The sequence below is a fragment of the Cricetulus griseus genome, chromosome 6 (genome assembly GCF_003668045.3).
Source record: "Cricetulus griseus strain 17A/GY chromosome 6, alternate assembly CriGri-PICRH-1.0, whole genome shotgun sequence".
In the NCBI taxonomy this organism is placed as follows: Eukaryota; Metazoa; Chordata; class Mammalia; order Rodentia; family Cricetidae; genus Cricetulus; species Cricetulus griseus.
This window is the reverse complement of record NC_048599.1, coordinates 3764953-3778450: the sequence shown is the minus strand read 5'-3', so window position 1 is coordinate 3778450 and position 13498 is coordinate 3764953. Positions and strand designations below refer to the sequence as shown.

General features: G+C 52.2%; 1 protein-coding gene across 1 annotated transcript in view; it reads left to right on the top strand.

Moving 5' to 3' along the window:
* Positions 1–13498, top strand: part of Phactr3 (phosphatase and actin regulator 3) — a 197777-nt gene that overhangs the window by 120283 nt on the left and 63996 nt on the right. Inside the window, exon 4 of the mRNA XM_035446563.1 lies at positions 4849–5031. Within this exon, the coding sequence (XP_035302454.1) occupies positions 4849–5031 (183 nt within the window). The remainder of the gene's footprint in view (positions 1–4848; positions 5032–13498) is intronic.

Below are 13498 nucleotides of genomic sequence, written 5' to 3'. Positions count from 1 at the left end.
AAGGGCCACAGAGGTTGTTTCTGGAGGCAGCGGACTTGCTTTTCCCAGGACACCATGGGGTGGAGTCCTTTGCCTGCTTTTATATGCATCATATGCAGCCAGTGTTGTAGACCTGCTGGGTGAAGTGCCAGGCCTTGGAGGAGTCAAGTCAGGGGCCCTGAGCACAGAGGGACATTTTAGCCAGGACTGGTAAGTGCTGCACCTTCCAAGTCAAGGAGGGCTGGAGCCCAGAAGGGGTCAGTATGCAGACTAGGGATCACAGTACCTCAGCCTTTCCCTGTGAGGATGGGTGCAGGTGTTAGGGTAGACGTGGGTGGGGCTGGAGGCCAGCTTTGCCAACTGTGGGTTATGGATTCTGGATCAGCTCCACTTTCTCCCAGCTAAGTGGGATCAATTTGCAGCCAGGGGCGCCCCCTTGTGGTCGACCGTCTCATGGGGCCTGTCACACAGAGAACAGATTTCATTGCCAGGTGGCTCAGGGGGCTGCAAGGGGCAGTGAAAGGGACGGGAGACCCACAGATGTCCCCAGACATGCCCAGAGTCCTCAGAGGACCCAAGAACTCAGCATTCCTTCCTTCTGGAAAGTTCTGTGCCTCACACCCACAACTGTAAATGGGCACACACGCGCACGCACGCACGCACGCACGCACGCACGCACGCACGCACGCACGCACGCACGCACGCACACTCTTTCTGGAGAGTATTTCTGAAGCAGTCTGACAGACGATCACTTGGCCTCTGAACAGGAATGACAGGAGAGGCCCTGTGTGTCCCCAGGAGTGTCAGGCACACTTTGCTCTCTCTCAGCGCTTTGTTTTAAGGTGTGACTAACCAATACACACCATGAGCTCCTTGGATCCCGAGCATTTCTTCCATGCTGGATGTCTGCTGGGTTGCAGGAGGGAACTTGTTGTGGCACCGTCAGACAACTGTGCTGTGGGGAAGAGAGGTGACCTTTTCCCACTCGGCCTCCTCGGCCCATTTTCCATTTCTGGGAGTGTCTCCAACCCACCTTGTCGAGCAGGAATGGGGCCCCTTGCCCAATTCTGGTGCAGATAAAGGCCATTTCTTATGGCCTCCCTTCTCCCGTCCTTACCCTGCACCTGTGCACTTGATGTCTTCTTCTCTTTTAACAACCTGAGGACTCTCATAACCCAGCATTGGATATTTTATAAGGGACACATTACATTATTGCTGTGTTCATTGCTCCCAAGGAGTGGGACAGTGGAAGTCTGTCTGGTTTCTGTAAGTTTGCATGCACACTACCTGGAATGCACACGAGTGCTCCCACTGTGATCAAGTATGCACGTGTGTTTCTGTGCATGTCTGTGTCAGGTTCCTCTGACATAGCTGCTCAGTGTAAAACAGGTGCACAGCTCTGCATTCCCCTTGCAGCTCTGGGAAGAGCAGAGCAGCAGTGGACAGAAAGGTTGGCTGGAGGAGGCCAGCTGACCTAGTGAGAGTTGAGCAGGCCACAGGAGCCCCACCTGGCATTTCTTAGCAACAGGCCTCGCCTCCAGACTATTTTGGGAACTTAGCTTCTCCCTGAGTATGACACTAGGCAGGAGCTCTATGCACGGCCCAGAACGGGACAGCAAGGCTGCTGAGCTGCAGGTCCAGGCAGAGTTCAGGCCTGCAGTGCCTGAGCAGCCTCCCTGGGACCCGTTGGGCTTTCCGGGGCAGCTTGTGGTGCTTGTGTTGTTTGTAATAGTGCTGATGATGGGCTATGGTTGTAATTAATAGCAGACACGGGCCCTTTGTCAGGCTTGAGTCCACCTAAACAGCGAACACTTGCCCTGCTCACACTCACACAGGGCAGTGGGGGCCCAGAGTGGCAGGGACACACCACACGCTCACCTGTCTCTGGCATAGCACCCACCCTGATGGAGGTAACAGAGTTTTTGGGGTGTTGTTAAGGTCAGGGACTGGGCTCTGGCAGTCTCTAAGAAGACAGGTTCATCAACCCATCCCTGATTAGGCCAATTAAAGAGACAAATCAATAGAGAAAAAAGAGACTTATTCAGTGGGAAGAACAGAGTGGTCCCTCGACTCCCTAAGTCCTGAGGGGGGGTCAGGTTTGAACAAAAGCTGAAGGGTGCACAGCAAAGGCATCCAAAGTGGCCCCTCAGCCCCACCAGGCCCTTGCTGAGTCTCCAGCAAGGTGGTGACAAGTTGTCAGGGCTGTGTGGAATCTCCCTGGCAGGCGAGTTCCCCCCAGCTGGCTCAGGCTTCTCCTCCTCCCAACATGAAATTCCTGGGGATTATTTTTGGCCAAATGGGGGACAAGATTGTGTCTTTTGAAAACCTCCATTCCTGACATGACAGCGACAGTAAAGTTGACACTCCTGTGTGAGCAACCAGTGTGAGCACACCTGCTGAAGACATGTGTGAACATAGAGCATACATGCACAGTGTATACATGTGAACATACAACATGTGAACATACAGCACACATGCACAGTGAAAGCACATGTGCACTCTGGGATAAGTGTGTACATGTATACATGGATATACATACAGGAGCACACACACAGACACACAACACACACAAGAGCACACATGCACACACAGGAGCACACACACACACACACACACACACACACACACACGAGCACACACACACACACACGAGCACACACACACACACGAGCACACACACGCACGCACACACACACGCACGCACACACACACACACACACACACACACAGGAGCACACACACACACACACAGGAGCACACACACACACACAGGAGCACACACCCACACACAGGAGCACACACCCACCCACACACGAACACACACCCACACACAGGAGTACACACCCACACACACACACACACACACACACACACACACACACACACACACACACGAGCACACACCCACACACAGGAGCACACACACACACACACATAGGAGCACACACACACACATAGGAGCACACATGCACACACACAAGCACACACCCACACACAGGAGCACACACCCACACACATAGGAGCACACATGCACACACATGAGCACATACCCACACACAAGAGCACACACAGGAGAACATATAGGAGCGCGCACGCGTGCACACACACACACACACACACACACACACACACACACACAGACAGACACACGTGCACATACCCACACACAAGAGCACACACCCACACACAGGAGCACATCCCCCACACACATACACGATAACACACCACACACAGGAGCACATATGCACACACAAGAGCACACACCCACACAAAGAACACACATGCACACACACAAGCACACACCCACACACAGGAACACACATGAGCACACACCCACACACAGGAGCACACACCCACACACAAGAGCACACACAGGAGCACACACAGGAGCACACACAGGAGCACACACACAGGAGAACATATAGGAGCATACACACAACACACACACACACACACACAAGAGTACACATAGGAGCACACACAGGAGCACACACACAGGAGAACATATAGGAGCATACACACAACACACACAACACACACACACACACACACACACAGACACACCAGCACACACCCATACACAAGAGCACACACCCACACACAGGAGCACACATGCACACAAGAGCACACACCCACACACAGGAGTACACACACAAGAGCACACACACATAAGAGCACACACATACACACACAGAAGCATACACACCCTATCCTGTCTTGTTAAAACATGAAAACTATCAGACTTACCAGTGTTTAGACTCCAGAGTGCCTCACAATGCCTGGGTCACCATGCTCAGTATCATGTCATGTCCTTCCTCTAGGACAATGACATTTTCACAATGCCTGCAGAGTCTGACAACAGAGACTATATGCCAAGAACAAGCAAGCCAGGCAGAGAGGACTGAAAATTCAGTCTTGAGCTTGATGACATCTGATCCTATGTCCTTGGCTATGCTGATCTGTCCCTGGCAGTAAGAGCCAGAAGCCAGATGTGGTCCAGAGCCTGCACACCTTTGGTGCCTGCTAAGATACTTCAGAGGCTCATCAGGGCTTTTGTAGATGAAACTGTAGGAGAGGGCAGGCCATGTGGACCAGCAGTGAGTGGTCACCCTGTGGACCAGCAGTGAGTGGTCACCCTGTGGACCAGCAGTGAGTGGTCACCCTGTGGACCAGCAGTGAGTGGTCACCCTGTGGACCAGCAGTGAGTGGTCACCCTGTGGGATAGCCACTGTTGTTTCTGTCCTTGGAGGAGGCAGCTGGCCTTGCTAGAACCTGTGGGCAGGGGATGTGGCCCAAAGAGGAGCTCGCCCCAGGCACAGATGTCCAGACCTCTGGTGGGGCTGGCCTCTTGAGAATATGTCTTGTTCATCTCCAGACAAGTAGTAGGTGAGTGACAGGCAGTTTCTTTGTGGTGACAGTCAGCAGCGGGTACAGAGGTGAACAGCTGTCTGCAGCCACACTGTGTAACAAGCCTAGCACCACAACCTGCAGCCAGCATCTGTTGGCACGTGTCAGGTGTCCCTGGCTCAGTTGTCTGAGTCTGTTGTGAGGGCAAGGACCATGGTTCAGGAGAGTTAGAGTGGGGACAGACAGACTTTTGAAGTCATTTTAAAGGCAAAGGGGTGTGAGTTGGTGGGGATCACCCATCTTTTGTAGGTGTTAAAGCACAAGGATACATGGGAGACTGGACCTTGGGTGTGAGGGTACCAGGCTCATCTGGAAGCACAGTGTAGAGAGAGGAACTCCTAGGAGAGTGTGAGGTGCCAGGTGTCATGTCAGGGCATCCGTGGCGTCCTTCACAGGGAGGCCTGTGCATGAAAGAGGGTGTAAAGAAGGCGTGGCCTGGCTGACAGCTGAATTTCTTTGCAGATGCTGAAAGTAAAGCATGCAGTCCCAATGAAGGCTCCCAACCTGTGCAGAGTGAGCCATCCACTGCCGAGCAGGAGACACTGACCTCGGATGGCATCCAGCCTGGAAGTCCCTTGGCCAGTGGGACAGATGAGGCCTCCCAGGCTGAGCTTCTGTCCTCCGATGCCCATCTGGATGACACAGGTACCAGCTGGAGACCCAGAGGTCTGAGCACCCCTCAGCAAGGGCTTAGACAGTCGCCTCAGTGTCAAGACTGGGTACCTCATGACTGGGGGACCTAAATGCCCCCTGGAATTCTCTTCTCATGGCTCCTCCCAAATTGGGTGCAGGAAGAGTAAGGGACCTAAGATGGCTATGGATGTCCTCCTGCCATGTGCCACCCGAAGTCACCGAATGCAGGGGTGCGTTTCAGCCATCCCCCAAATGGGCATGTCCTGGGCAGTGGCCTAATCCTGGAGCAGATGGCTTCTTTTCAAGAGATGCCAGAGTAGGTGTGTAGTGAGAGAGCCATGCTGTGATGTAGCCTGTATGAGGCTCTCCGCAGCTTCTCAGGTGGCTCTGCTAGTGGGGTCCTCTGTTAAACGGGAGAAGTTATAGGATTAACATCAGGGTTGTGTAGAGCATGAAGGAACTCACTCAGTACCATGTCCCCAAGTACCCATTGTTGGTGGAGTGGGAACAAGGCTGGTGTTTTTGTTTTAAGGGAGTAGACAGGAGCTTTGGTGACAAAAAGAAAAGCACAAAGGAGCTCAGGCTCCACCTTGCTCCCTGACTAAGCAGCACCTTAAGCTACCTTCTGAGACCCCGCTGTGTCCTGGGAGCCTGTTCTAGCTCATGCTGCCCCATGCCTGAATCCATGCTGAACAGTTGGGGAACTGGAGATTGAACCCCACATCTCTCTAGAGGTCTTGGGAACCCAGGCTGGGGGTGAACCCTCTAGGCTTCTGCTCCAGCCCCATGGATGTTTGCTCCCTGGCCTCTCCTTCACAAGCCATAGTCACTGAGTGCTCTTTGCTAGCTGTCTGTCCCTAGATTCCCTGCCATGTTGGCATCTGCTCATGGTGTGTGTGCTGTTCCTCTGGGGTGACTGTGCCTCTCCAGTTTCACTTGGCTTGGGGACATAATGGGGATTTTGAGTCTGAGGAGTTGTCGACCCAGGGAGGAAAAGGCCCAGCTGTTGTACACCAGTCACACCTTGAGACCCAGACATCTGACCCCGCAGACCTGGGTTGGCATAGTCTAATGACTGTGAGTGGAGCCTGTAATCTGTGGTCACTGTTCCCCTGCCCTGGACTTAACCTTCAAGCACCCCCACATGGCTGGATCTCTGTCCTCAGCTCCTACTAGTCATTCTTCCTTTTTTGGTGGTTCTTTGTTCCCACCTGGCTCTGAATAGCTGCAGATGATGCTGTGTCTGAGCTCAGGTGCTTCTGAGGTACAATGCTTGGGGATGGCCTCCTGGGAGCTGAGTGGATGTGGCAGGGCCATCATGTCTTACTCTGGTCTTCAGAGCCAAGGCAGGGCAGGTCCTGGCAGAGTGAGGGGATGCTAGCCCCTGGAGGGGAATAGCATACACAACAGAGGACAGGATTGGTGTCTTTTCCCTGGAGGGCCACAGTGAATGCTGTCATCTCAGGGATTGGGACATCTGATTGTGGCCAAATTCATCTGCCCCAAATCTCCAGGGGTATGTGAGTGATGGGTTCAGGGCATTGCTAGAGGTTGTTCCCTCCACTGAGCACAGGCTGGGCTGGTGGCCTTGGTCATCTAAGAAGCAGGAGAGACTAGGGAGTTGAATATGGTGAAATGTGGCCTGTGTTGGGTTAGGCAGAGATGGGAGGAGGCAACTGGCCTGGGCAAACCCACGGGCAGAGGGAAGCCCAGCAAAGAGTGACAAGAGGACTTAGCTGATGATGAGCTCTGGGCTGTGGTCAGTTGAAGCGATGCCTACCTCATGTGGGTCTGAGGGCATGTAGTCTTCTCATTTTCCCAGCTGAGATGTAGGAAGGTCCTGAACCCTCAGGAATGTGAAGAGACTTGATGGCTGATGTGGACATACAGAAAACATTCCCATAATGCTTTGCTTACTCTCACTAATTGGTGCCAGTGGCAGAGGGACTTTTCACCCTGGGTCTTGAGAGTTTTTCATTCCCCTTCTTTCCGTGTGTGTGTGTGTGTGTGTGTGTGTGTGTGTGTGTGTGTGTGTGTGTGTGTGTGTGTGTGTGTGTGTGTGTGTGTGGTGTGTGTGTGTGTGTGTGTGTGTGTGTGTGTGTGTGTGTGTGTGTGTGTGTGTGTGTGTGTGTGTGTGTGTGTGTGTGTGTGTGTGTGTGTGTGTGTGTGTGTGTGTGTGTGTGTGTGTGTGTGTGTGTGGTGTGTGTGTGTGGTGTGTGTGTGTGTGTGTGTGTGTGTGTGTGTGTGTGTGTGTGTGTGTGTGTGTGTGTGTGTGTGTGTGTGTGTGTGTGTGTGTGTGTGTGTGTGTGTGTGTGTGTGTGTGTGGTGTGTGTGTGGTGTGTGTGTGTGGTGTGTGTGTGGTGTGTGTGTGTGTGTGTGTGTGGTGTGTGTGTGTATGTGTGTGTGTGTGTGTGTGGTGTGTGTGTGTGTGTGGTGTGTGTGTGTGTGTGTGTGTGTGTGTGTGTGTGTGTGTGTGTGTGGTGTGTGTGTGTGTGTGTGTGTGTGTGTGTGTGTGTGTGTGTACGCTCTATACATGGTGTATATAAGTGTGGAGGCCTCAGTTGGATACTGGAAATCTTCTCTGGTCCTTCTCCCACTTTACTCTTTGAGGCAGAGACTCTCAGTCAAACCCAAAGCAGGCCAGTATGATTGGTCTCACTATCAGGCTTGCCTCATGAGCCTGGAATCACAGGGAGCCACCACACCCACTAGCATGTATGTGGGTTCTGAGAAAGCTGGCCCTGGTTTTCTTGCTTGCATGGAAAGTGCAGCCTGTGGTAAGTGGTAGGTAATGGCTGGGTATTCAGGTGAAGTTCTTGTGACCCTTCCTGCCACTCCATGAGATCATATAGACAGTCAGAACCCCCAGCTGGGATGGAGGAGCCTTTCCCAAGTGGGCACAGCTGACCTTACCAACATGGCAACTGCTTTGCTTGCCTCAGAGAATAGTCACTCACAGCACCCAAACTGTTTCTTCTAAGCCATCAAGTCACAGCCCCACTGGGTCCTGGTCTTTGCCCCCTCCTGTGGAGGTTGAGGGGTTTGAAGCCTGTGTTCTACCTTCTGGTCCCTGTTTGAGGCTCTGTTATTTAGTGACTGAAGCCTGAGGCTACTGTGGTCCTCATCTTTCCCTAAGAGCTAGGGAAACCAAATGCTGATCCAAAGCTGTCACCTTTCTTTACGTACCACATCCTGCTCTGTGCCCGAGGGAGCAGCTGCATCTGGGCCCTGTCCTTCTGTGTGGAACGGATTTCATAACAGACAGATGTCACCTGACAATGGAGAAATCCAGACTCTCAGGTTTGAACAGCTCAGCACTAGCTCCTTCAGCGTCTTCATGACCTTGGTCGAGGCCCCAAACACAACACTTGGGTTCTTTCTAGGGTCAGGGTCAGATGCTTTCTCTTAGAAATCAGATCTTCCCTGAACTGAGGTCAGGGAGAAAGGTCACTGGGAAGTACATGGAGCTGTCACAGGCCATGGTGCCAAAGATTCCTTTCTTGTTCATGTAACAGTGTCCGGGTCCCCCTGGGCCACATCCAGCCTTGCAGGTCCAGAACTCTGCTACAGGCACCCACTTTGCACAGCAGCACTGGGTCTACTGGCCTCCTTCTCACTGCAGCTGCCATTTCTGTCCTTGTTGCCTCCACAGTCAAGAGAAGACTCCTAGGTCTGGAGAGCTGGCTCAGTAGTAAAGGGTTGGCCATGCGTGAGGACCTGAGTGTGACTCCCAGGACCCATGTAAAAAGCTGGACACAGTGCTGCTTGCTTGTAATCCCAAGGATGATGATGAGGAAGCAAGAGGACCCTTGGGACTTGCTGGCTGGCCAGGCCAACCCTAGAAAGTATACTCACTCAATGTTGACCTCTGGCCAGAACACCCAGGCACACAGCCACACAGCCACACAAACTACACAAACCACACAGCTACACTCAAACCACAAACCACACACACATACACTTACATACACACACAAACCACATACCACACACACACATACAAACCACACACATACACTTACATGCACACAGAAACCACCCCCCCCCACACACATAAACCATGAGCATGCACACACACTCACACTCACACACACTCACTCACACTCACTCACACTCACTCACACTCACTCACACTCACTCTCACACACTCTCACACACACACTCACACACATACAAACATAAACCATGAGCACTCGCGCGCGCGCGCACACACACACACATACACACACACCATAAGCACGTGCACGCACACACACACACACACACACACGAGTAGCTGCCACCTGCTACTTGGCCCACAAACACCTGATCTCCCCATCTTCTCTCTTTCTCTTCCTCTTCCCCTCCCTCTCCCCCCTCTCTCTTGCCTGTGTGTGTGTGTGTGTGTGTGTGTGTGTGTGTGTGTGTGTGTGTGTGTGTATTTAGGGAAGGAATGAAATCTGTCTGAATACTGTAACATCAACGGTGTAGACACTGTCAAAGGGGTGGGCTCCAGCCTTCCTTTGGTTTGGAGGTCCATGTTCCCCAGCTCTTGTGTTTGGGTGGGGGGGTTGTTTCCTGGCTTCATTCTCTACAGCACCCGGAAAAAGCAGCATTTGACTTCCATGGGACAGTTCAGGGTCTTGCTCAGGTCTAGGCTGGACATTCCCATGAGTGCATTAGTTAAAAAGAACGAGGTTGGTGAGTGAGTTCTGCATGTTCAGTGTTATATCTTATAACAGCCTCTGTTTAAAAATGGTTAACTAGTCCCAAGTGGCTGACTCACCATGTTTAGTGGCCTTTTCTCACTGCTGTGACTAAATACTCAACAAGCAGACATTTCAGGAGAGGTTCCTTGGCTCATGGTGTGAGGGGTTTACATGGTGGGTAAGGCATGTGGTGGGCAGCTCCATGAGGCCAGGAGTGTGGGGCTTCTTCTGATCTCATCAGAGCAGGAAGTGGGCGCTGGCAGGAAGCGGGCACTGGCAGGAAGCTGGGCGCTGGCAGGAAGCTGGGCGCTGGCAGGAAGCTGGGCGCTGGCAGGAAGCTGGGCGCTGGCAGGAAGCTGGGCTAGGCTATAAACATTAATGGCTATCCTTCACAGATCTACTTCCTCTAGCTAAGCCCCACCCCTTAAAGTTCCTGCTCTCTCCCCAATAGCACCAGCAGCTGGGGACCAAGGTTCAAACAGTGAGATTGGGGTAGGGGGTCACAGTCATATCCAAGCCATAACAGTTGCTTTCTCAACCATAGAGTTCCTGAGTATCAGAGCCCAGGCTTGATCCTATCTAAAACATTCTATAGACCAAACTAGAACCAAGCAGGAAGTAAACCTTTATTTGACTTCTGGAGTGTTCTAGATATTGAGTTGTTACTGAGGTCTAGAACAAAAGTTGCCAAACTGTAGGATCGTGGTCAGACCCTGCCCACTGCCTGTGTCTGTGTGACCATCAGGTCAGGGCTGGTCATTTGGGTCCATCCCTCTGAGCCCAGGCCCCACCTGCCATTGCCCACTGGTTAGAATAGTGGCCCTGGGACCCAGGAACTTCCTCAGGAAACCTGGAGCTCTTAGTGCATGTTGTGACTCCTTGTATGCTAGTCATGTGACTGTTTCATCAGTGCAAAACAACCGTGCCTCAGGCCTCAATCATTAGGTACCTGCAGGTTGTTAGTGGCCCCTTGTGACTGTGGCTAACACATGGATGGAGGCACTGATCTAGGGAGCAATGCTGAGAGTGAGAGAGCCATATGTCCACCCTCGTGTGAAGCCGATAGAGATTTTGCTGTTTGGGTTGGCCAGACCTTCTGGAGCTTTCTATTCCAGCAAAGGCTATCATTGTGGCAAAGCCCATGTAATCCATGCTGAAAGCAGTTGCCATCTGGTCATCTACACAGAAACTTCCAGTCTCTGATTTAGGGAATGGTGTTTGGGCTAGGGAGGAGACAAAGATTGAGGCTAGGAGACTAGAGGAAGCTTGGCTGATACTATACCAGCCAGGTCCCTGGAGGCTTCTGGTAGCTCTCTGTGGGGATCGGTGACATCTCTGAGAAGGATGGGGGTGGGCTGACAGGGGTTGTCCATGAATTGCAGGAAAGAGACGGGCTGTAATGTGGAAAGGGTGAGACGGGATGGCGTGGGTTGTTGGCTGCTGGGTGGTAGGCCATGTGGGACTCAGCCCAGGGGAAGACTGGGGCTCTGCCTCTTCCTGTGCTGTGGCTTCAGTCTGTAGAAAAGCTCCTGGAGCCAGGTGGTACTCAGCAGGATTGTTGACAGGATTGGAAGATGGCATAGGGCTTGCACGAGTAATCAAGCATTTGGTCAGAGCCTGACCTGGAGGTGCAGGCCTGTCATCTCGCCCACTGGGGAAAGCTGAAGCAGGAGATTACAAGTTAAATCAACTTAGTGACATCTTGTCCCCACATAAAATGCAAAAGGAAGTCTGGGGAGGTGGCTCAGTGGGTACGGTGTGTGACTGTAACCCCAGTGCTGTGGGGGACAGAGATTGGATCCTGGAGACTCTTACTGGCCAGCCTAGCTGAAGTGGTGAGCAGCGGGTGCAATGGGAGATGGAGAGCAAAGGAGGAAGACATGATGTCAAGCTCTGCCAGCCCCATGCATGCATTTGTGTGTCCATGCAACATGCACACGGGAGAAAGAAAAAGGCACCAGGTACAAGCCTTCCCTTGCTTAGCACATCAAGGCTCTGGGTTCAGTTTCTGTATGGAAAAAACAAGAAGAGTTGGGTAAGGATATATGTGGGCCCCAGCCTGTTTGACACTCTGGGGAGGCGGAGAATCTCAGATTCATCAGATGAGACACTGACTGGATGCTAAGGCCAGAGGACCGGGGATAGGAATGACTAGCCAGAGGGTATCTGTGGAGGAAGACCCAGGCGAGAGCTGATGGTGCAGTAAGGGGTAGGCACAGGGAACAGAGCCCACAAGGAACACTGAACAAGCAAGTGTGGCCAGAGCAGCAGGCAAGTGTGTGGCCCAAAAGCCAAGGGGAGAATTAGAGGTTGGTGACTGACTTAGCAGGGCAGCCATGATGAGGGAATGGAAAGGACTTCCTGGTAGAAGAGAGAATGGTGTCAGAGTGCTGGGGCGGAGCTTGGGTGGCCGTGCTTAATGAGTTAATTTGGATTAGTTAATTCATTTATCTTTGTGGTACTGGAGATCAGACTCAGGACTATACACATACTATGCAGGTGTTCTACCATCGAGCTATATTCCTAGCCCTCTTTCACTTTTGGCTTTGAGACAGGGTCTTGACAAGTTACCTGGGCTGGCTTTGAACTTGTGATCCCCGTGCTTCAGCCTCCAGAATAGCTGGAACTGCAGGTCTGCAGTTAAAGTGAGGTAGAGATGCCAACATACATGCTCAGGAATGTTTGGATTGCTTTCCCTATGGCATGCAACTGAAATGGAGAGGCAGGCAGGCAGGCAGGCAGACAGACAGACAGGCAGACAGACAGACAGACACAGACAGGATAAGATCTCTCCATAGGTGACAGGGCTGTGAGACTGTCCCAAGTCAGGGTTTTTCAGCCAGCTCTCACATAGAGCTCCAGCACAGCAGACAGATCTGCACTGACCCCTGATGGGGGATGGCCTTCTGTATATATGATTCTCTTACTGGTTGATGAATAAAACACTGCTTGGCCAATTGAGGCAGGAAGATAGGTGGGGCTAGGAGACAAGGAGAATGCTGGGAAGAGAGGTGGAGAGAGACCATGAGGAGATGCCAGGTAGCTGCATTTTCCGGTAAGCCAAGACCACGTGGAAATACATAGAATTATAGATTGGGGTTAATAATTAAGACAGATCTAGCCAATAAGAAGCCCCAGCCATTGGCCAACAGTTTTATAACTAATATAACTCTCTGTGTGCTTATTTGGGGCCAAAGTGCTTGTGGGACCAAACTGGTGGACGAGAAACTCCAGCAACAGGCCCCACTGGCTCAATCAGCAGGAGAGCCCTAAGCCAAGGTTGTCCTAGCTCCATGTTGACCTTTCCAGTGGCAATGCCCCCAGACAGATGCAGGGAGTTCAGTCAGGATGCTGCATCCAACTTCCTGGAAAATAACTAGGTCCCAGATGCATCTAACCTGTCTGTGTTCCCACTGTGCAGGACTGAATCCCATTCCAGGAAGAGTACATCAGAGCCATGGAGGAGCTATGGAGCTCAGCCTGGTTGCCCACTGCAATGGTGTATCAAGGAAAAGACCCCTTCCTTGGCAGAGGAGACCCATCTACCTGCCAAAGCATAGCCCTTACCTCTCCGAGTGGAGCCTCCAGTGACCAGGCCAGACAAGTGCTTCATGTCCCCAGGCACCTCTAGTGCCTCCTCATGCCTCCCTCCTTAGTAGACCATGGGGAAACCAGGGCTTATAGAGGTTAGAGAGCAATTAATTATCTGGAAGCTATGCTGAGACTCTTTCTCCCAAAATCATGACCTTGGAAGCATGCTGAGAGCTGTTCCCTATAGAACATGCTTACCC